At 36.3% G+C, this 23,519-nt stretch overlaps 2 protein-coding genes across 5 annotated transcripts in view; one reads left to right on the top strand and one right to left on the bottom strand.

Moving 5' to 3' along the window:
- arl13b (ADP ribosylation factor like GTPase 13B) overlaps nucleotides 1-23,519 on the top strand; it is a 51,027-nt gene that overhangs the window by 19,824 nt on the left and 7,684 nt on the right. For all 4 annotated transcript variants that reach the window (XM_008107742.3, XM_008107739.3, XM_062974908.1 and 1 more), the window contains exons 5-7: nucleotides 17,569-17,674; nucleotides 19,207-19,409; nucleotides 22,831-22,945. In XM_008107742.3, coding sequence (XP_008105949.1) covers nucleotides 17,569-17,674; nucleotides 19,207-19,409; nucleotides 22,831-22,945 — 424 coding nt within the window. The remainder of the gene's footprint in view (nucleotides 1-17,568; nucleotides 17,675-19,206; nucleotides 19,410-22,830; nucleotides 22,946-23,519) is intronic.
- Nucleotides 5,372-13,900, bottom strand: stx19 (syntaxin 19). The gene is made up of 2 exons (XM_008107738.3): nucleotides 13,390-13,900; nucleotides 5,372-7,238 (listed from the first exon to the last, which is right to left on the bottom strand). Exon 2 carries the CDS (start codon nucleotides 7,182-7,184, stop codon nucleotides 6,309-6,311), a length of 876 nt encoding a protein of 291 aa, XP_008105945.2. The 5' UTR covers nucleotides 7,185-7,238; nucleotides 13,390-13,900; the 3' UTR covers nucleotides 5,372-6,308.

The following is a 23,519-nucleotide window of genomic DNA, read 5'->3' on the forward strand; positions in this document are numbered from 1 at the left end:
CCTTGAACACTGGTCTGGTCAGAGTTGATGGAGAGGTTGCATATATTTGCATCCTAGACATAAAATATTAAAACATAGATTTGAAATTTTAAACAAGACTTTGAGCTTGGAGTTTAAACAGCTTAAAAGGAAGACTTTCTTTGGATCAGCAACTATTGGGCACAAGTTGTTGGAATATTAATCTAAACATTCAGTACAAGTTTATGATTTCCCACAATTGTTAAAAATTTATTACCCGATTATCATCAGGGAAAACTTTCATTGTTGAAACACATCTTACTTCATGCCAGTTTTCAACAGAGCGTTGCGCTTAACAATGTGGAAGGATTGTGTGCCAGTTGGATGTAACGGAATAAAATAAATTCCATTTGTATTCTTCTCATTTAGTAGACACACTACCTTTTCAATCCTAAACACTATGCATCACAAGAAAGATGTTAGTAAAAGTAGGAATGTTCAATGACGTAAAGTGTAGTGGAGGATGCAGATAATTTTGGCATTGACTACTTCTTCCTTGGAGAAATTATTCTATGTGGGAAGTGGAAATTGGATTCTAACAAGTCCCTTACTGACATTCCCTGTTTCTATAAAGTAATTAGGGAAATAGCTTAGAATTTCATAACTGCTCTGCTGGTCAACTTCACTGGCAGACATTTCCACCATTACCCTCTGCCATTTTTCAGTCCCTATATCATCTCTCAAAATGTGTTCAATCTTACAGGTTTCCTAGCTTTCTGGAGCAGAATTTGGGGAGAGTGCAACTTCTGTAGAAAGAGACACAAACCTTTGTTTTGATGCAAGGAAGTCTTTCCATTAATTCAGGGAAAGTTACTGTTGAGTCCTTGCTGTTTTTACTCAGAAGTGAAACTCATTGTGTGCAGTGGATGTTATTCCCATGGAATAGCACATAAATTGTGAATTTGCTGCTTTTTGCTTTTTACAGGATGAAAAATTGGGCAAGAACTCCTGTAGCTTGTCTTTGTGCCACTCTAATAAATCTGTCTGGTCCTTTGCACTTTGTGGTTACTAGTAGCAGGTGCTTTGAAAGGAACCACTAATGGAGAAAAAGACAAATTACTTCATTGTTACAATAGGTATGACCAGTGGAGTGGGACAGTGGGTAGCTCTGTAAAGAGGTGACTTTCTAGTTGCTTTTCGAGGGCTCTTAAATGGTTTTTGGAAAAGGTTTATTTTAAATTTGAACATATCAGATGTACATTTCTTTCTTTACATTTTAATTTGCTTCAGCAGAGAATAACCTCTTTATGAGAAGTAAGTAAGAGGCAGGTGAAAGTCAGTAATAGAAAAAAGAAATTAATCAGTAATGAGATGGGCAGAGATTTCCCCCCCCCCTTTCATTTGATGTCTTCAAACCATGTAGTCAAGAAGTTGCTGTACTTTGTTTTCAAAAGCTGTTACATCAGAACAACTCCCAAACCTGAGCTGAGTGTCTATATTTTTCCATCAACAGAACTATGCCGCTGCCTGTATCTTTTGGTTTGATCACATTTCGAAATAAGCAGCCTCATACTTTCTACATTTTCTTTGAAGGAAAAAAGTTCTGCCTTTGTTTTCTTATCCATACCACATATCTTATGATAAGTGTTGGAAGCTGGCAGGGTATCTTTAATAGAAGAGAGAATTTCAGCAGGTCTGACTTGGCCCATAACCAGATAACAAGGCCTGTTGAAATTCCCTTTCACACAACCATTAAGGTACAGGAACTCTCACCACTTTAAACCTTGACAAATGTACTTACGATTTTCTGCTTAAGTCACTGGGCCCCTTCCCCTTATTGACCCCTTCCCCCTCCAGTCTGCCCTAGAAAAACTGGTATAAAATGGACCTTGCTTAGCTGGTTTTACCAATATTGCTTCCCTTTGAAACATGTTTAACCAGCAGCTTTTTAATTTACCTATAGGCTACATAAATACTATAGTACTGTTGCAGTGTAGGTAAATGGCCTGTCATAAGTTCATAGGTTTTTTTTAACTGTTTAACATAAAAACAATTTACCCTGTTGTACCTGTTTCTTTGCCTGTAGGTTAGGCAGAGGGAAAATCAAGGAGACCTCTTAAAGAAAGAAAATGTCTAGGAGATAAAATATCAGTATGATACTGCACTGCTTCGGCAGCCTTCTGGTATATCCTATAATTGCTTGATATTGTGATTATTTGTGCTATGAATTCTTTTCATTAATCCAACACCTGTAGGTGCATTAGTTGAAACCATGCTTGAGAGTCCATGGATTGCACCATGGGGAAAGAAAATAGTGCTGGGAAAACTGTGCCCTGCTCATTGCAGATGAATTCCCATCAGCCCTAACTAGTCTGCCCAGTCACAAGGTTTCAGAAAAGTACATTAACATCTGTGGGCTGAAGTTTCCCACTCCTGAAATATGCCTATCAAAACATAGAGTTGGGTAGCAGACTAGTAGTTTATGGACAAAGCAATTAATTTGGAGAACCTCGGATGTTCTGTGGAATTTATGCCATAAAATGTCATCAATATCAGTTTTTTTTCAGTGCAGTTAGATAAAAATCTTTTGCTTTAAGTATTGACAGATCTGACCTATTGGAAAATATAAAATTCTCTATTTGTATTGTTCCTTTGGATGATGTTAAATTATAAGGCTGTATGTGTTTTGAAGAAGCGGCTGTTTTGAAGAGAAACTTACATGAGATTTTAGCTAGATATACTCCGCCTAACACACCTGACTGGCTTTGCAACAACTAGTATGTACTAATCGTGCCAAATGGGAAAGGATTGTTTTTTTACAAACCACACTTGTGGGAAAAGAACTTTAAGTATTAGAGTTAAAAAATAAAATCTGTTTGTGGGGATCCTTTCATACTTACTTTTTAATCTCTGGTACAAAAAAAATTCTAAAGTTCAAATGGCAAAAAAGACATGTGCAATGAATTGTGAATGCTTCTAAATGGTTTGATTTTCTTGCATAAATAATGGGAGTTATTGTTTGGGCCAAGTCCACTGTTTTACCTGGATCAGGAAAATCGGTCTTAATCACATTTAATAGATCAGGATTGTCTAAATCAAGGATAATTAAGATACTGTTCTTGTTTATTGTTCTAGTTTGTTATGTGGAACTTAGGCAGGCTTCCTTAAGTTTGGATAAAACAGGAAAACTATGGTTTTATACAAGCCAAGACTCCATGTTTATATATACTGCAGTCCCCACATTATGAACAAGGTAGGTTCTATAGGTTTGTTCTTTAGTTGAATTTGTATGTAAGTCGGAACATACAACATTTTTGAAGTGTCACTCCAGCCATATCTATCTAATCTAGCATTGGATCGCATAGGGAAAGGTTAACACTCCTTTGGTGTTTGTTTTGCTATCTCCCCCTGTTCAGAAGATTTCACCTCACTTTTTATCCCTGTGATATTTGGATTTTGAAAAAATGTGTCTTGTTATAGAAGCAAGGGCTCTTGATAAAGCTTCAGTTAAGAGACCTTTTTCCTATGATAACTTTTCCAGGAATGAATTTCCCTTCCGAGGGGTAGATTTCTTAACTATGAGTCGCACAAAAGTCTGATGTTTGTAACTCGGAGACTGCCTGTATATAGAAGATGGAGAATAGCAACTGATGACTGTTTGGCTATGATGCTCATTTCTGACATTGTTCCCAGCTTCATAAACCCTGCATAAAATTGAGGATTAATGCCTGTCTCGGTTGTGGCTTTTATGTTAACTGTAAAAGAAAACTGTTGATTGCCCATGCTTTGTCACAATTTTGTACATCATTCCAATTTCTAAAAGTGTGAAATGCCTCTTGCTGTAGATTTTGTACTTTTTCAGAAAACATTGACGTAGAATGTATGAAAGGTTGCCAGTTATATTGGACATAATTATTTTATAAAATTAGCTCAGAGCAAAATGGAAAGCATTTTCTTGTCACTCTTAATGTATAATAGCTTTCAAATTATGTTACACCAAAACATTTGTTCTGGTTTTAGCCCTCTTTAACTTTAGTCTTCCACTAAAACATCTCACATCTTTTGTGGTTCTTTCTTTCAGTTACAACAAAGCATGATTTATTTATACTTCTCTAATATGTAAATTGTCAGCATTGGTTAATTTAATGTTTCCCACACATATATTTATGCTTGTCTCGCACTAGTGATAGAGTTGCACTTTACATAACAAACAGTGTATATTATAATGGTATTGTCCTTAGAGTGAAGATAAACTAGCTTTCTTAAAAAGAGAAATTTGCATTTTGGAACATTAATCTGACAATGAGAGAGAGTTAAAATTGCTGACAGCATAATTGTTGCCTTCCATGGAAAAGCTGTTTGTTTCTGAATAATTATGATTATATCTTGATATTAGGGGTAGCAAGTTCAGACTACTGCAAAACAAGACAAAGCGTCAGATTGCTAAAAAGTTTCAAGAGGTGGGGTTTATGTTTTGGTTATCAGATGTCTTTTTTCCAGTATGTTCTCATTTACTTGGGGGCAAAGTGATTTTATGGTTGGAATGAGATGTTTGGAAGGAACTTGTATTGACATACACCAAGCCTTACTGTTTTTTTAATGTTGTCTTCACTCTGAGCTGGATTCCAGCTTAATGGTAGTCATGCATAGACATATAAATATTTTGGAAGGCACCCAAAGAACCATGCAAAATTGTGACCCTGAGAGACTTTTGAGGTTTTGGTCCCCAAACAGATGACCTTGTTTCTTTATAAAATGTTTTGTAATCTTGGAAGCACTTTTAGATTTAGAATCTGAGGGTAATCAAGAGGCCATGGGAAAAGGAGGGATTTGGTAGTGGTAATTCAGAGGAAATACAGTAAAAAGAAAATCTCTGTATTCACTGTGTCAGTATCATCACTCTTTACATAGGCACCCCTATCAAGAAAATGGAGCAAACTTTGATGTTTAATTATTTTTTAAACCTTGTATCATCTATATCTTTTAGCCTTCTCTGAATGTCTATGTGTCCCATATAGCTATAGCAGTTTAATGCCATGACTATTGTTATGACTTCATTCATAATAGTGAATTCCTGGGTTTGTGATTTAGAGAGGTAATTAAAATTCTCTTCTAGGGACCTTTAGTGTTCCCCCTTGAACTATAGTTCCCAAGATGTCCTGAGAAGATGTATTGAATGTTAAAGTGAATAGCCTGGGAACTGCTGTTCAGAGGAGTGTGCTAGAAAGATTTGTTTGAAACTTTGAAACATCTTGTTAATTCCCAAATCCCATGACATGTAACGATATAACCATGACACCAAAAGTAATGTCAAATCTAAGTACAGTTCAGGATCAAATTAATTGAGTTGCTGAGACAAATTTAATCAACATAGAAAAGTTGTATTGCCGGAATAAATTCTCTGGACTAAAAATTTGCAGACATCAGTGAATCGTATTATTTATTTTAAATGGTTTCTTTTTAAAGGACTATATACATTTTCCAAGTGTAAACAAAAATTTCAGTTACAGATACATTTTTCCCAAAATATCCTGAGAATTGCTACTTTGTCTTTTGTAAAGCACTGTCAAATTTACAGTATTTAAACATTGTTAGCCTTCACTGTGCTCTTGAAAAATGTATGACTATTATATGTTGTAACAGTGTTTTGTCTGCTTTTCTCCTACAAACATTTCAAAGTGTAACTCCAGCCATATAAGCATTGGATAGCATACCGAAGTGTTAACACTCCTATGGTGTTCATTTTGCTGTCTGTGCCCCCGTTTAGAACATTTTCCCTCACTTTCTGTCCCTGAAATTATTGAATTTTGAAAAAAAAATGGCTTGTTGTGGAAACAAGAATTGCTGATAAAGCTTTAGTTGAGACATCTTTTTTCCCATGATAACTCTTTCAGGAGTGAATGTCCCTTTCAAGGGATAGATTTCTCTCACTTGTTGTCTCAGTCCTGTTCTTAACTATGAGTCTTTTGTTTGTAACTCTGGGACTGCCTGTAATTTCACTGTGGAATTTGTAAGGGAAAATCTTGAAACAGTCTTATGGCAAAAATACTAGTCACATATTGTTCACAAACACAATGTATATAATTATTGAATTTGATGAGAACCTTCGAGATAAGACCTTTTTCTGATTTTGCAGTAAGTTTACATTTCCCTTTATCCAAACTGGTGGATAAATTTGTAAGTCATATTATTGCTACTTTCTCACTTGAGAAAATAAAGTTTAATAATATAACAAAATGTGTCATTGGCTTGTAGGCCAGCAATTTGCCCTTCATCAAGCCCTAGTCTGTCCATCACATGCCTAGTCAAGGTTATTGCAACAAAGATTGAACTGCCCAGAATCCTCTTCATTATCTGCAGGGGCAGCAGCAACAACATAATGCTCTGCAAGGATTTTTCTTTCGATACTTTGCTGCCAGCTGGAACTTTTCTCTGGAAGCCTGAACATAGTCCTCGGTATGTGTCACTTCCATTTCAATGCTGTTGATCATTTCACCTTGCTCTTCTACCAAAAGTGAGATTTGGATGAAGAGGCCCTTTAAGTCTTTTACCTGATTCTCCAGATTGACCAGTTCTCTATGTCTTTGTTCAATCTCAGTCAGCTGGGATTTAGTGATCTTGACCTCAGTGAGCAGGTTTTCGTTGAAGATTTCCCATTTCCCTTGTTGAACCATCTCATTCAATTCATCTTCTGACACTTGTTTTCCTGCTACTTCAAGCTGACGCACAATAAAACCCGTGCATTTTTCTTGCTTGGCTGTTATGGCATCATTGTACAGAAACATTATGTTCTGGAAGCGACGGAACAAGACTGCCCGCTGAGAGCTAAGAACCCTTCCAACAGCCGATGATGAGCCGTATTCTTTTTCTGTCTTCTTCACTGTTTTTGACAAGTTGTCCAAGCATGTACTAATGTGTTCTGCTTGAGTTTTTATTTCTCTCGTGGCACTGCATTCTTTTTTAAGCACACTGAATCTTCTCATGGAAGCCACCAGGCTCTTTTGCTGCTGACTGAATTTTTGAACATCTGTGGCCAAGTTGTTAATATCACTGTGAAGTTGTTGGATTTCACTCAGATACCTTTCTGTTACTGGCTCCTTCTCAAAAATGACAGCTGTTTGTTCAAGCTCTCCTTCTTCAGCCACAATACCAGGAGAAGTGCTACTTTCTTCTAGGAGTTGAAGTTGCTTTGCTTTTAGTTTAAGTTCTTGAAGACGGTCTTTCATTTTCTGCTGAAATTGTTATGGTTGTGTAGTATTAGCCCAGATAGTGGTATAAACCTAAGAATGTAAAATCATCTCAGTTAGTTGTTGCTTATACTGACTATTACAAGTATGAGAGAAAAGTTTTGCCAAGGAAAGAGAAGTCAGGGCAATGCTGCAGCACAAGTAATGAAAATATTACATATGATGACATATATCTTTTCTTCGACTCAGTAAATGAAATATTTGGTTTGAGAAGTTATTTTGAAATGTATCTCATTGAAGCACCTGTTGCTTCTTGCAACCTAACTTTAGGCCAATATGCCATTTTAGTACTTTTGTCCTTTTTTTGGTCAAGCTGAAATGATTTGTATATACAAGGTAGCATGACACAGTATGTATGTAATGTTTTGTATTTCTTAATCATGTTGCAAAGCTTATTAAATCTGCACAGTCCCTTTTGCAGAACTCATCTTTGTAGTATTTGACACCTAGATTTAAGTAGAGTATGCGGTTTGGTTTCTAAGGAAACTATTTGCAGGCTTTCCTTTTGTGCTTATGGAACCGTACATTTGAAAAGGATATAGAAGAGAAAATCTGGGAGAAGGACTATGCAGCTTCATAACAATCTGCTGACCATTTGTGGAAAGTTGGAAATGTGTCTGCACCAGTCCCTATGAAGGGAAGTGAACCTGTGGTTTAAAACCTTTTAAAAATGGGTAATCTGGCAGTTCTACAGCTCTAAATGGCAGTCATGTTAGTGGCAGAGAAGTGGTTAATGAAGTTCCCAGTGAGAGATTTCTGATGTCAATTCCAAATTCTGACACACTTTGTGTGTCAGAATTTGAAAAAATACAATTATACTGATATGGGAAACTCAGATGTATATACATTTATATCTTGGTCTTTTGCATAACAAGTAATAACAAGTAAGATAAAATCCAATATAAAACTTATAACATAAAAAGCAGGTATGAAACACTAATAAAATAGCCTATTTTATGGAAATCTAAACTGTAGTCATTTTTTCATTTTGGTTATATAAATAGTGTTTTGTGTATGTACATGCCATTCTGTAGTTGAAAATTTGTTAAAACAAAAGTCTAATATATCCTGTAAATATTCTGTCACGTTTGAGTGTAATGTTCGAAGATATCTACTCCTTTTTATTGCACAATACTTTGAAGGTGATTCAGGCCTTAGACTATACTGGATTTAGATAGTAATTTAGACACCTTTGTTGCTACTTTCTACAAAACAGATAGATTGATTAGTAGCAATATATCTGATCCACAAGGGAAATCCACAAATCTTTTCATATATTGATGTTTCCAAAGAAGCGAATCCCAGTCGATTATGTCATATCACACAGTAATGTGGCCTGTTGATAAAATTGTGGTTCTTACAGATCCCATTTTTTTTGGACCTAACTTGTAGTCCTTGAGAGACATACTAAGACTTCCATTCCTTTGGTGCATTTACTGGCAGCCTTTTACGGCCATGTTGATTTCCTGTCATTATTGTTTATTGCATACTTATATGTTGTTCTGTTCTTGGATGTCCTTTACTAAATCTACATCCTTTATTCACATGCAGTTGCTGTACGAAATTAAAAGAGATTCTGGCTTTGTTTGAAGATTGAACTGTGAGGGATGTTTTTATATCTTCGTACCTCCAAAGAGTACTAGGCAAAATGGAAGGCATTAGGAGAAGAAATGCTCAGCAAAGAGTGTGTTAACAATGTCAAATTTATGCAATTTGACACCGCTTTAACTGCTGTGGCTCCATGCTGTGGAATCCTGTGAGTTGTATTTTTACAACGTCTTCAGCCTTCTCTACCAAAGAGGGTTGTTGCCTCCCCAAACTACAACTCCTAGCATTCCATATCATTGAGCCATGACAGTTCAGGTGATGTCAAACTGCATTAAGTCTTAAGTGTAGATGCACCCAAGTGGGAGGCAATAGGAGAATGAGGAAGACCACATTACAAGTGGATTGACTCACAAACTCTTTTGTGAGACCTGAGCAGGACTGCTAAAAACCAGGTGTCTCATGTGAGTCACCACAAGGCTCAAAGCTGATATACTGGGTGATAAACACAAAAACCATAAACATGTTGTCACTCTATAGCTTGCTTTTCTCCAAAGGTTTGAGCTCAGTCTTCAAAAACTAGTTACTCAGCAATCTGGCAGATTGCATGGAGAGTCTCCAAACTGTACAAATAAAGGAGTGTGTACAGTATTGACATGGAACTTTTCCATATCAAACTGGTCAACAAATGTGTGACTTGCATATAGAACCAGCATATTACTATATAAACACACTTTCTTCTGTCATTTGGGCACTGTAATCACTGGACCTATTTATGTTGATCTAAAGCAGTGGTTCTCAACCTGGGGTCCCCAGATGTTTTTGGCCTTCAACTCCCAGAAATCCTAACAGTTGGTAACTGGCTGGGATTTCTGGGAGTTGTAGGCCAAAAACATCTGGGGATCACTGATCTAAAGAACATTACCTTTCAGATTAATTTATGACATTGCCTTCAACTTGGATAAAAAGGGATCTGTATTTGAATTAATGAAATAGGATTCGATGTGTTTGTCCGGGTTAATTATGTACTAAAATGAAATATGTGTAAATACAGGCCTTACGTGCACATTTACATAATAATTTAAACATCTCAAAATTAGACTATGCTTTTTGACCTGGAATCTGAATTTGCATGACACATTTATTGAATTTATTGAAGTTAGGAAATGGAAATACCCACTTTCATTGATATTGAGAAATCATTTCCAGTCATTCCTTGTAACTGTTCTAAATATAGATTCCAACCCGCTTTCCTTAGAATACAATGAGTGTTCGGGAATATATTGGGCAAGCATGTTTGAGTGCCAGTTGTTGGGAAAACCTCAGTTTGCAAGGGAGAAAAATTATGTAAAGCAATTCTGTCAAAACCCTACCATTGCAAAACTATGTAACTCCTATAGTAGAAGATACAGTTTAACAATGGTTTACATGTTCAAAACGCTTAAAATATCATGGGAAAAGTTCTGTTTGGAAGCATGTAAAAGTGCTCAGGAGTGTTGACTACAAGAATGATGACCTAAAAATATCTCCTAGCTCAGTCTCACACATATTTAACTATCATCGATATATTATGTCTGATAGCTCTGTGATTGAATAGCAAGTTCCTGATATTTTCATATGGCAAAATAAGGCCATCTTGGCTTATACTGAATATTTAACAAAAATTAACTCAATCTAATAATTAAAAATAAACCCTTTAAAAATGTGTTGCTATCCTGTATTTTTTGAATATTCTACTGTAACTGGGGAATACTCAGCATTTGATATTTACAACAAAGCGACAGCTAAAAAAGCCAATGCAATTCTAGTCTGCATCAATAGGAGTACAGTGTCTATGTTGAGGTAAGTCATAGTCCCATTCTGTTCTCTTTTGGTGAGACCTCACCTGGAATAATTGTGTCCCGTTCTGGGCACCACAATTCAAGAAGGATATTGACAAGCTTAAACATGTCTAGAGAAGGGCAAAATGATCAAGGGTTTGGAAACCAGGCCCTATGAAGAATGGCTTAGGAAGCTGGGTATGTTTAGCTTGGAAAAAAGAAGACTGAGAGGGAACACAGTATTTGAAAGGATGTCACATTGAGGAGGGGGCAAGTTTGTTTTCTGCTGCTCTGGAGACTAAGACATGGAGCAATTGGTTTCAAATCTCAAAAAAAAAAAAAAAAGAGATTCCACCTAAGCATTAGGCAAAATTTCCTGATCGTAAGAGCTGTTTCCCAGTGTAATATGCTGCCTCACAGTGTGCTGGAGTCTCCTCTGGAGGCTTTTGAACAGAGTCTGGATGGCCATTGGACAGATTGCTTTGATTGTGTCAGAGTGCCATTCATGCATGGCAGAGAGTTGGACTGGATGGCCCTTGGGGTAACTACAAACTCTATGATTCAAGGACAACATGTCAGTTTCACTATAAAAACAGACAAAGCAAAGAAAGGTGTCTTATACCCTTAAGAATAAGTGATTCACTTTAGTGAGAGTTTGTGTCTTAAAATCAGCTTTCTCTGTGAATTTTAATTTATGAACCATCACGCTAACATAAATTGCTACAAGACCCACACTCTTTTTGGTTTTATACTTCTGCCCATATATTACATTAAGAGAACATGAGAGACATTAATACTACATGACCTCATTATGCAATAGGCTACTTGCTATAACCCTTGTTGTTTCCCCGCACAATTTGAAACACTGATTTTGAAAGCATTGTCAGTTTTGTCACCACTGTATCAGAAGGAACACCAATTCCCATATAAAGTCAGGCATTAAAGTCTTCTTCAAATACTCTTCTCTGATGCTGCTCTTTTTAGAAGTGACTTTAGAACCAAATAGGAGAAAGCATTTTCAGTCATAGCATTTTTTTTCTGGAATGCCCTGAGACATCTCTGCTTTTAGGTACTAAGCTATCAAAAAAATGTCAGTGATTCTAATTTAGTTTAATAAAAACTGATACTTTATGTTTATCTGATTTTGGTGGAGAATAGTTCTAGTTGTTTTTTTTAAAAAAAATTGTTACGAAAACTGAGGTGCTAAATTTTCACCTAACCCCAAAATACTCCTAGTACTCTTCATTTTGTCTTACTGTATTAGAATTAAGAGTATTAGATTTGGGCTCATAGCAAGCACAGTACTTACAAAAACATCTGGAAAGATCACATTTATTCCAGATTCATGATCCAAATTACTGATGATACAGATGAATGGGTTAAGACAATGTAATTCTGTAATGAGGAGGAGTGTGTAATACACACTTGCTTACAGTGAAACTATGTGGGCCACAAATAATCAGGATAGCATTAAGCATGGTTTTGTGAAAGACCTATAAATGCTGATGATTACTTGCTGAGAAATCTACTGATTTTATAGGCAGCACTTTTACATTTTGGAATTGTTATATAATATTCAGGTTAAAATAGTGAAGGTTGAGATCAGTTTAATGTTTGAATGTTAGAATCATTTTATTTGGGGGATTAGTCAATATTGTTGGATGTCACTCCATTCTCCTCAAACATTTTGACTGACATATAGTTGTCTCTTGGAAATTTTGTATAACTGGCAGATTTGTTTCTGCCTCTACTTAAACAATGCATTAACTTGGATTTTGTTTTGTTTTGTTTTTTGTTTGTAACAGACAGAGGTCCTGTGGCAGATTCAAGGGCACCTTTTTAGTATATAATTCTGTATAAAGAGCTTTCTGGACATACAGAGCTTGAAAAGTTCTGATCTATAATTCAGGATTCAAAGTGCAGTGACATCCCTACACTAATTTCTTGTTGCAAAATCATATGCTAAAATATATTATATGTACTTTGAAATATATACAAAATCTTTTAATCCCACAGCCAACAGCAACTATGCAGAATAGTTTTGGAATTATTTTTCCATAAATGGCCCAAACCATTTGAGGATTATAGAAATTCTTCAACTATTTGGCATTTGGAACTTATTTAGCCCTATACATTATCTCTGAGCACAACCTTTGACTGACAGAATTTCTGCATACAGTACTCATAAATGTGAGATGATGTCATTTCTGTCAAATGTACACATACACTCCCTTTTCCCATGATTCCTAAAATAAAAATGCTGAAGCTCTCCAGTTATAATCAAGTTCCCAGAGGCATTTCAGAATCTATTTCATCTTGATTCCATTTTTTGAATATTATAATGAAATAACATATTCTCACATCAAAATACATTTTGCAAGTTAATGTATAAATAAAATAAACCTCCCTTGTTCATCTTGCGTTTGTCTTGATATTCTGAGCATTTTACCAGTGACGTAACCTACTCTCCCAGGATATAGCTTGAAGTATTTTTTTTTTCTTGTAAGCCTTCCTTGGTTTTAAAATGAGAACTTTGTGCAAAGAAAGATTCTATTGACTTGGAAAATTAAAAGTGAGCTCTCGTCTTTAAGCTGCTCCTGGCATACGTCCAATAGAAACTAGTTTAGGCACACAAAACATGCATAGCAAATTAGCATTCATGTGCCTAAGTAATAAAGCTCTACAAACATATCTATCAGAAACACTTTCTAGTTTTGCAAAGGGCAAACACCCACTGTTTTTAACTCATCCTGAGCCTTTTAAATTTCACAGTGCCTTATTTTGTATAATTTAATCCAAAATAAAAATAAGCTACTTACCTTTTTAAAAAAATCCCAAGGGTTTGGAAGTCTCTTGTGCGTCTGCTTTAGGATCTGGTGTTCAAAGTAATTCACAATATCCTTGTGCTCATAAATAATAACACTGGAGTATGAGCTCCTTTAAAACAGTTTCTGCTTTGCTTAATCCTCCTAGACCTTAATCACTTGGAAAATACATCTTGGAAAGCTGTGGAGTGTGAGAGTATATTGACTGGTGACGGTATACTACAGTAGAAGAGCAAATTGGTTACTTTACGGTTGGAGAATCTGGTTCTGCCTGTTGAGAGACCTAGTCTTGCTTCCAGGGCGGGCCAGTCTATTATAATTAGGCAATACCAGGAAGTGCTTTCGCTTGCCTCCCTCCTTATTGTACTTTTTTGCCTTGCAGTGAAAATACCTGTTGCTTAATATGATTTCATTCCAAAAAAAAATCCTCTGAAAATTAGATTCTTGGCATACACACTGCAGAGAATTTATAAAATATATGCCCTCAAAATGAGATAGGAAAACACGGAGAGCAAAAAGATCATCACAAGGAGTTAGAAAAAAAGGAGCAGAAGAAATTATTCCAATGGAGTTTTGATCTGTATATAGTTTCTATTACAACAATATTCTGCCACCTATAACTCCTTTTTACATTTTTTTAAATTTGGTACCTTTTGGAAACTAATTCTACAAATGTAATAAAATAATTTAAACGGTTGGCCATAGGATTATGGTGGCCATACAGCTCAGTGGAAATGTGCAGTCCATCTTTACTATTTACATTCAGTTTGGTTAAATCCAAGATAAATGAAGTTGAACAATTGAACTTATATGCAACGTTTTTAGTTTTTAAATGTTCTAGTGTGCCATTTTGAAATGTATTATTCATATTTATTTATTTATTTACTTACTTCACTTGTATATTGCTTTTCTCACCCGGATCGGGGACTCAAAGCAGTTTCCAAACATATTATGACAAATTCGGCCCATCTCTCTAATCTGTTAAGATCGTTTTGAATTCTGCTCCTGTCTTCTGGAGTATTAGCTATCCCTCCCAGTTTGGTGTCGTCTGCAAACTTGATGATCGTGCCTTTTAACCCTTCGTCTTAAGTCTTCAACATCTTTATTAACGACTTAGACAAAGGGTTAGAAGGCACGATCATCAAGTTTGCAGACGACACCAAACTGGGAGGGACAGCTAACCCTCCAGAAGACAGGAGCAGAATTCAAAACAATCTTAACAGACTAGAGAGATGGGCCAAAACTAAAAAAATGAACTTCAACAGGGACAAATGCAAGATACTTCACTTTGGTAGAAAAAATGAAATGCAAAGATACAGAATGGGGGACGATGCCTGGCTCGACAGCAGTACGTGTGAAAAAGATCTTGGAGTCCTCGTGAACAACAAGTTAAACATGAGCCTACAATGTGATGCGGCGGCGAAAAAAGCCAATGGGATTCTGGCCTGCATAAATATGGGTATAGCATCTAGATCCAGGGAAGTCATGCTACCCCTCTATTCCGCCTTGGTCAGACCACACCTGGAATACTGTGTCAATTCTGGGCACCGTAATTGAAGGGAGATCTTGACAAGATGGAAAGAGTCCAGAGGAGGGCAACTAAAATGATCAAGGGTCTGGAGAACAAACCCTATGAGGAGTGGCTTAAAGGGCTGGGTATGTTTAGCCTGCAGAAGAGAAGTCTGAGAGGATACATGATAGCCATGTACAAATATGTGAGGGGAAGTTATAGGGAGGAGGGAGCAAGCTTGTTTGCTGCTGCTCTGGAGACTAGGACACCGAACAATGGCTTCAAACTACAGGAAAGGAGATTCCACCTGAATATCAGCAAGAACTTCCTGACTGTGAGAGCTGTTCGGCAGTGGAACTCTCTGCCCTGGAGTGTGGTGGAGGCTCCTTCTTTGGAGGCTTTTAAGCAGAGGCTGGATGGCCATCTGTCGGGGTGCTTTGAATGAGATTTTCCTGCTTCTTGCAGGAACTGGATGGCCCGTGAGGTCTCTTCCAACTCTACGATTCTATGATTCTATGACAAAATTCAGTGCCTACACAAGAATAATAAAATACAACTATTGATTGAATCATAAAAACGCAGTAACATGAACCTTAAAACATAGTTAAAAACATATTAATGTAAACAGTAAAATCACATAATCCAAAAATTACAATCCAAAAATGGGCCTTTTGGGAGATCTAGTCTTGCCTTGGAAGCAAGAGTAGGTCTCTCAACAGGCAGAACCAGATTCTCCAACCGCAAAGTAACCAATTTGCTCATCTACTGTAGTATATCGTCACCAGTCAATATACTCTCACACTCCACAGCTTTCCAAGATGTATTTTCCAAGTGATTATTAAGGTCTAGGAGGATTAAGCAAAGCAGAACCTGTTTTAAAGGAGCTCATACTCCAGTGTTATTATTTATGTGCACAAGGATATTGTGAATTACCTTAAACACCAGATCCTAAAGCACAAGAGACTTCCGAAACCTAGAGATTTTTTTAAAAAGGTAAGTAGCTTTTTTTTTTTTTTTGGATTAAATTATACATAATAGGGCACTGTGAAATTTTTATTATTTTAAAAGTAATCTGTCAGTTGATAATAAAAACAGTATAATTAAAAATGTGCATAGGCCAGACACGCTTGGGTTCAGAGTCTGTCTCGCCTGTTCTTTCCTAGATTGCCTTTCTGCCTTTAAACACACGGTGTAACATCATTATTAGAAAGATAATGACAAATATGAAGGTTGCATTTTACTCCAAGAAATGCTGGATAAGTGTACTAAAATATGTATAGAAAATAGGCACTCATTCCTATAAACACCAACTTCTGTAGCTTATGCGAGTGCTTCTGCAAGATGTTCTTTTTCTACTAGTATGTGCATCTTTTAAATTAATTTTATTACTCTTGTGCAATAGTGTATGACGTGGTGTGAGCTAAACCTTTAATTTGGAGAAGACGCCTTCTACATACTGAAGAGCACTTTAGAATCCTAACTCTCAATATAATTAATAGATGTGTCTCTTGTGTTGATTATCTAAGCTTATTATATTCTGAATTCTTGGTTGCCCGGATTTCTGGTTACCCTCTTGATGCTTTTGCCTAAAAGGTCAGCAAGCATCTGTTACATGGTATTTTCCATCTAAGAAATTCAAATATTCTGACCGTGTTATGGCTGTTGTTTAAAGATTTCAAGAGACCTGAAGTACTTGAAGCTGAGCATTTTGATCCTAGGAAATTACAATAATAGTTGAACTCGTTCTATCATCTGCATAGTCTCTAATCTTTCATCAGGTACCTGCTGTGCCTCCCAAAAATCATGCTTGTTTTTCTAAAGTTTATCCTCTACTGATCTACCAGACTCTTTGTATACATGGGATAACTACCTGAGCCTGCCTGAACTGATAGGTTAGAAGTCTTTTCCCCCTCTTATCTATGCATATTTGTCTGTAAATTTAACCATATTGCAGTTATAAGTACAATGTAGAAATTGTGTGTACAATGAAGAAATACAATAGTGGTAACATTTCACTCTGTATGTGAAAAGGTGGAACTGCCTTTTCTTTTCATCATAGCTCTTTTATTCTGACTAGCAGGTCAAAGCGAGTTGTATTGCACCTAAGAATCATCTATGCTCTCCATTGACATTTCACATAGGAATTTCTTCCAATTTGGTTATTCTTACCAAATTAGCAATCATTTTATTTCTGTAGTATTTTGGTAAAAAGTTATTAAGCATACATCCCCATATACATATTCAGGATTTATAGGAGGTCGTACTTCCTCAAAGCAAAGGTGTGGGGGGCATCCAAGGGGCTGGAAAAGGAAAAAAGAGGATGGACAATTCTTATCTTTTCAAGTGCAGTTGTCTGGATCCAATCTCCTATGTATAGTTTTAATTTTAAAATGTAAGAAACAGCTACATTTTTCATTACTGCCTATTTTCTGATTATTCTTCTGTGGAATATGTCACATTTAGATTGGTTAGTTTTCAGACAACATCATTAATAACTGCATATTAGTATTGAATCAAGACTTATCATCTCTCCTCTGTTGTTCATATGAATTCGATTTTCTGTATTCTAATACTACTACTTCTTGAGTGGACTTGAATTTAATGTTTTACAGGTGTAAACAGTCCTAATACATTTTCTCACCTGTTGGCACTCTTTTTCTTAGGTTAGCTAACAAGCAGGATAAAGAAGGTGCCTTGGCAGAAGCAGATGTAATTGAGTGTTTATCTCTTGAAAAACTTGTCAACGAGCACAAATGCCTCTGTCAGATTGTAAGTGCATTTTAATAATAACTTCCTTAAACATGATGGTTGGTCAGAATGTTGGCACTAGAATTGTGTGATCCTTTTGTTTTGTTCCGGCTTGCCAACAGTCATATTCTCATGTCTTTTTGCCTCTGAGCTCCATTTAATTTCAGTTAGACTGCTGAGTAGGACTAATTTTAGATTTCAGGGTAGACAACTGTATTGAAGAGACTGGCAGTATCTGACAGGTTTATTGCTTAGGAGTATTCCTATAAAATACCCATCTTTCAAGGAACGGGAGAAACAGCATTGAGACCAGCAAATCAACTCATCCAACATTTAATATGATGTAATGTGCATAAGGGTTCTTGATGTGAGTATATTACTGGCTCATCACACCAGAGCATATATCTTCTTAAAATCTGGTTTCTGCCTCCTACAAAATTCTGGGGTTTGTCGTTTGGTGAGGCCCAGGACCTGTCTGGCTAAGCTGTTTAAAGGCCCCTCCCTAAAGTAGATTTAAAGTGGATCCAAACTCTAGTATGATGAGGTCCTTAGTGTCTGCATAAACTAGATTGTATGGCATCACAATCCCCTTCATGGCTTTTTTGAATCTCTAGTGAGTGAGGTATCTACACAGATGCTGTGCCATATTAATCTTGCCATGTGGGAGTTTCACTTTAGCATAATTCCACATTCATTTATATGTTACTGCACAAATTTATTCTGGTTTGAGAAGATTACAATCCACAAACAACAAGACATGAGATTACTTTGAACATGTGTTTACGACAGTTTTATAGGTCATCTCTATTTACGTGGGTGATAATGTGATGCATTTCACTTTGTTCGTAAAACTTCAAAATTCATTCCTTTTAAATGCCAGAGTATAATTTGTGTAATGCTTTGAAATTGTAATAATGAGCTCATATGCTGAGCTATGATGGCTACAATGCCTAAGTGTGGCTACCGAGAAACAAGAAACAACAGAACACTTACTCTCCAACTTTAAATAGTTCACTTGTCAATTGATGTCTGAGGATGTAGCTGGTGAGCTGAAGCACTAGGCAAAGGTACCCCACAATGCAGCTTTTAATGTTTATTTTATTGTGTCCGAAGCTAACATACTGCAAGTCGCTTCTGGTGAGAGAGAATCTGCTGTCTACAGAGACATTAGATACCATTTGTTCTTCTCTTTAAAAAGAGGAGAAAAAAGAAACTTGATAAATTCTTGTTATCTATAGCTTCTTTAAACAATTATTGTATCAAGTCGCAATACTGATCCCTATAACTTGGTTTGCAAAAGGGTGTTTGGGATATTTATTGGAGCAGCTTTTGAAAAAGCAAATTTCAGGAGGTGGAAATCTGCATCTCTATTGCCTTTGGGTTGTTTGTATTCTGTAGGGGTCAAACTGTTTGTGTGTGAGAGTTCCTGACAAGTGGATAACATTTGTAAAAGAAATTTTAAAGCTTGCTTCTTGATGAATTATAATTCCATTATTCACAGAGATCATACTTTCAGAATATAGTAATACAAATGATCTTTCTCTTGTTTGTAGGAACCTTGCTCAGCTATCATAGGTTATGGGAAAAAAATAGACAAGTCTATCAAAAAGGGTTTACTTTGGCTGTTACATATTATAGCTAAAGATTTTGATGCCTTATACGAACGAATTCAGAAAGACACCACAGAGCAAAAAGCAGCTGAAGAACAAGAGAAACGTGAACGGGCAGAACGAGTGAGGAAGATACGAGAAGAAAGGTAATTTCCCATTCCATTATACAGAAGGTCTGTGGGGAGTTTTGAGATAGTTTAATGTTTGTTTATTTATTTAAAATTCTTCATATCAGTGATTTACAACAATACAAAGCTGAAAAGCTAGAATTCGATATTACAACATAGAAGTGAACAAAATGTATGAGTGAATCAGCAGTGCTTTAAAAATGTATTTGAGTAATTATAAGAACAATATTGGTGCTTGTCAAAGTATCAGTTCATCCAATAATCTTCATTTTTTTGAATTTATTTATATAATATTGCTTTTGGCCACTGTTTTCCTGGATAATGCTTTTTTAAGATCCAGATCTAAGTAAAAACATTACATATTTTTAAGGACTTGAAAGAGCCAATATATATTTGGGGAACTTGGAAAACAGCAATATGCACCCCCTCCTTGTTTATAGCTGTATAGCACAATTTGTGAACGTTCCAATGAGTTTTGGAAGCACTTTTGCATTTATAGACTAGAAGAGAAGTACACAACAAGTGAGAGACTTGAGTGCCTCTTTTTACGTTAAGCAACTTGTGTCTATGCCAAACAAGGTCCAGTTTTTTTTCCTGTTTTTTTCTTCTGTTTCAGCTACTTATGTATTTTTTAATGTGAAATAATGATAATAAACAACAAATCAATACAACTAGAAAAGAAGAGAAGAAAGAAAACAAGGGGAAAAACAAAGAATCATCAGTTTCCCATATGACCCAAACATCGTTTTTAAATTTAACTCCATCCAAAAGCATCTCTAATTCCATTATAGTATTAAAATGACGAAACCCAAAATGTTTGACCTTTATGTTTTCTTATCTTGTGTTGGAATTTTTTTTATAAGATACCATATTAAATAAAGCACTGCTTCTTAAACTATGGGTCTTGACTTCAAATAGGGGCCCCTTAGTTTAGTGTTGGAGTCACAAAAATATGGCAACAATAAAAGGTTTCTGAACACCACCCATTTACACAAATCTGTTAACAACAACATGCAGTGTTTACAGTAGATTTTGCAAAAAATGCCTCAGTTGTACTCCACAAAATGGAAAATCAGCCTGTTTATTAATACTTGCAAATACTTACTTATTTTTAGTAAATAATTAATTTTATATCTATTTTATATATCTATGTTCCTGGGGTGACCTAAAAATTTCTTGGTTGAAAAGGGTCGGAAGTGGAAAATGTTTGAGAAGCCCTGAGTTAGAGTACCTTCTGTTTGATATCAGTGTTTACAAGTAGTTTATTACAGTGAGGCTTTTTGTTTTCCTAAGGCAGGGATTGTGACGCAGTGTAGCATGTCTTACCAAATATGAATAAAGATTGTATTTTTAAGATGCTGTTTCCAAGAAATATTTAGGAGAGAATCATAAGTGACCAGATTAGCTTTAGAAAGCCTTTTGTAACCAGAAGAGAATTCACACTGACAGAAACATCTTTAAAAATTGACCTCAGCGTGTTATATACAGAAAACATTATGTAGCCAAGAACCACAGCCTCTCCCATTAATGCAGGTTGGGTTTCTTCTCTTCTCTGGAATACAGGAATTCCAGTATCTGGAAAAAAAAGTCTTGGCTCTTTGTCTCTTCTTCTTCTTGTCAAAAACCTCCTTCCTCCCATATCTAAGTTTTCCATTCAGTTTCTGAGAATGGTTACAAGAGCAGAGATAAAGATGGCTATCAGGGTTTTTCTTCAATTTCTCTGGACCCCCACATAATCTGCCTGAAGGCCAATAAACTATCTAGGTGGAAAAGATTCCAAAACACAGTCTTCCTGCTTCTCTTCCTGTTTACTGCTTCTGGTGAATAAATATGAATGTGACCAAAGAAGGCTAAAGGAATCTGCAGTTCACCACTGAATTGACGTTTTAGGCTTTTCTCTGCAGTTTAACATGCCTGACTATCCATTTTTGGAAAATGATTTAAAAACCTATTTTTTGTTTTGTTTATTTGCCAATTTTGCAAGATTAGAAAATTTACCCCCATCACTAATGCTCACACTTACATAAAGTTGAGAGTAGAATAAGTAACCAGAGCTAGTGTAAGTTGGATGGTGGGAATCTTCAGGCTTAGATCTCATTTTACCTATTAACTATTTTGCCATAATTAGCTTTATAGCCATCCCTGTCAATTGAAGAACAATATTTGCCCACCTTACAGATGGCATTGTGTTACACCCCTTGGCAGCGAGAGCACTGAAAACCAACACAGAGGCCAATAACAATATAATATCTCTATTGAAGCAAATAAAGTTTTCAAAGAAAATAAGCAGAAAAGTTAAACAAGTAATTGACCTTTCAGGAAAGATCAAAATTAGTCCAATAAATGAAAGTCTTATGTCCAATATTAAAGTCCAAAGTCCAGAAACCAAAACACACTCAAACTCGGCTTGAGTATTGAGTGGGGAAAAGGAGCAAAGTGACACAGATGAGTTCTCTGGAGTAAATGTTCAAAAGCAGGATTTCAGGGCAAGGCATGAGCTGGATGTGCAGGAGCTGAAAAGCAGTCCAAAACTTGGTCAAGTAGGTAGACCAGCACCAGGTCTACTCAGGAGTAAGCGCACCGTCAGGCCGCTTGGATTTCAGGAGCTAGAGACGATGATGCTTCTCAGTAAGAAGTAAAGTTGACACCGCAAAGGAAAGTTCCCAGCGCAATACTTTTATTGAAGTTCATAAGCTCCCCCAAACCAGGTGCCCGACTCCCTAATTCTTCCCAAGAGAACTGAGCTTGCCATAGTCACCACGCTCCGCTAATCTGGCGCTTCTCCTCAAGCTTTGTCTCTGCGATCTCTCTGTTTTCAAAAAAGCCCTGCGATCAAACACTAACCCGTCAGGAGAATCTGGGAGAGCCGGCACTGTTTCAAGGGCATCCTTAATTGCCGCTGGCTCAGAAATGTCAATAGAAGGCATCTGGAAAGGAGTTGAATCTTGCTGATGTGGGAGAAAACCAAAGTCTTCTTCGTCCTGGTCAGCAACGGCCACAGGGTCAGGGGCCAAAGGTGCCTGAGGTATCACACATTGTAAGCATTTCTCACATGACCTATTTGTGGTGCTTTGAACACTTGTATGAAAAGATTATTTTCATTTCTGTGGATTGAAGAAAAAATATATGCTGTTGTTGTTATAGTCAGCCCTCCACATTATTTGGGTTAGGGATCCAAGAACCCTGCAAAAGTGAAAAACAACATTTAAAAATTGCTTTTTTTAACCTAAGGGAATACCTCTTTAAGAATCTCTATCTCCTCCCATATGACTGTGGTCAACTTCCATCAGATTGTGCTGGAGGACCTCAAGATTCCTAGAGATAACATTTTTACTTAAATCCATGAATAATCAAATGTGGTGGACCAAGTGTGTCATTGCTATTGTTATTGAATGTATGGGTGCAGATAATTGTTGTCACTGTTATTTTAATTGTTTAGAGAAAGAAAAGAGAAAGAAGAAGCTGAACGTGAAGGAAGAACCATTTCAGATGATGTAGATGCTGAGCTAGTAATTGGCAACCCATTCCAACCAATATCAACTGTAATTGCTGAGGTATTGGAAGTTTGTATTGTATAATATATATGTACTGTATTGTATAAAATGTGTTATAAACAGATATAAACCACACATTTGAGTCTATTACATGCTGTTTCTGAAGATAAATAATGTTGATGAGAAATACTTTCTTCTGTTCACTTTCCCGCTGAATACAAAAAGTCTGTGGTCAGCAAATCAGCAGCCTTCCCTTCCAATATTAAATGTCCTGTATTCGTATTTTGTTTTGTTGTAAACAGTCTGGGGTGTTCATATGGGTTGGAGAAAATGGGTTGGAAACCTTAAAATAACCTGTTTGCAGGATAGAGAATATTTAAATGAATGACTCAGTATTAATCTTGTGCTGTTTTTATTTGGAAGAAGTTTAAAATCTTCATATCTTTCTAATTCAGCTATGGAGTAATACCCACATATTTGGTGGGGGAGGGCATTCAGCTCTTATACTTTGCAAATCAAGTGATCAAAGGCTTCGTATTCTTAGCACATAAGATGATATATATATTCTCAGTACAGTATATGTACTGAGTTTTGATGGAATCACCTGGTAATCTCTATTTACATGTAGAGAACT

The sequence above is a fragment of the Anolis carolinensis genome, chromosome 3 (assembly GCF_035594765.1).
Source record: "Anolis carolinensis isolate JA03-04 chromosome 3, rAnoCar3.1.pri, whole genome shotgun sequence".
In the NCBI taxonomy this organism is placed as follows: domain Eukaryota; kingdom Metazoa; phylum Chordata; class Lepidosauria; order Squamata; family Dactyloidae; genus Anolis; species Anolis carolinensis.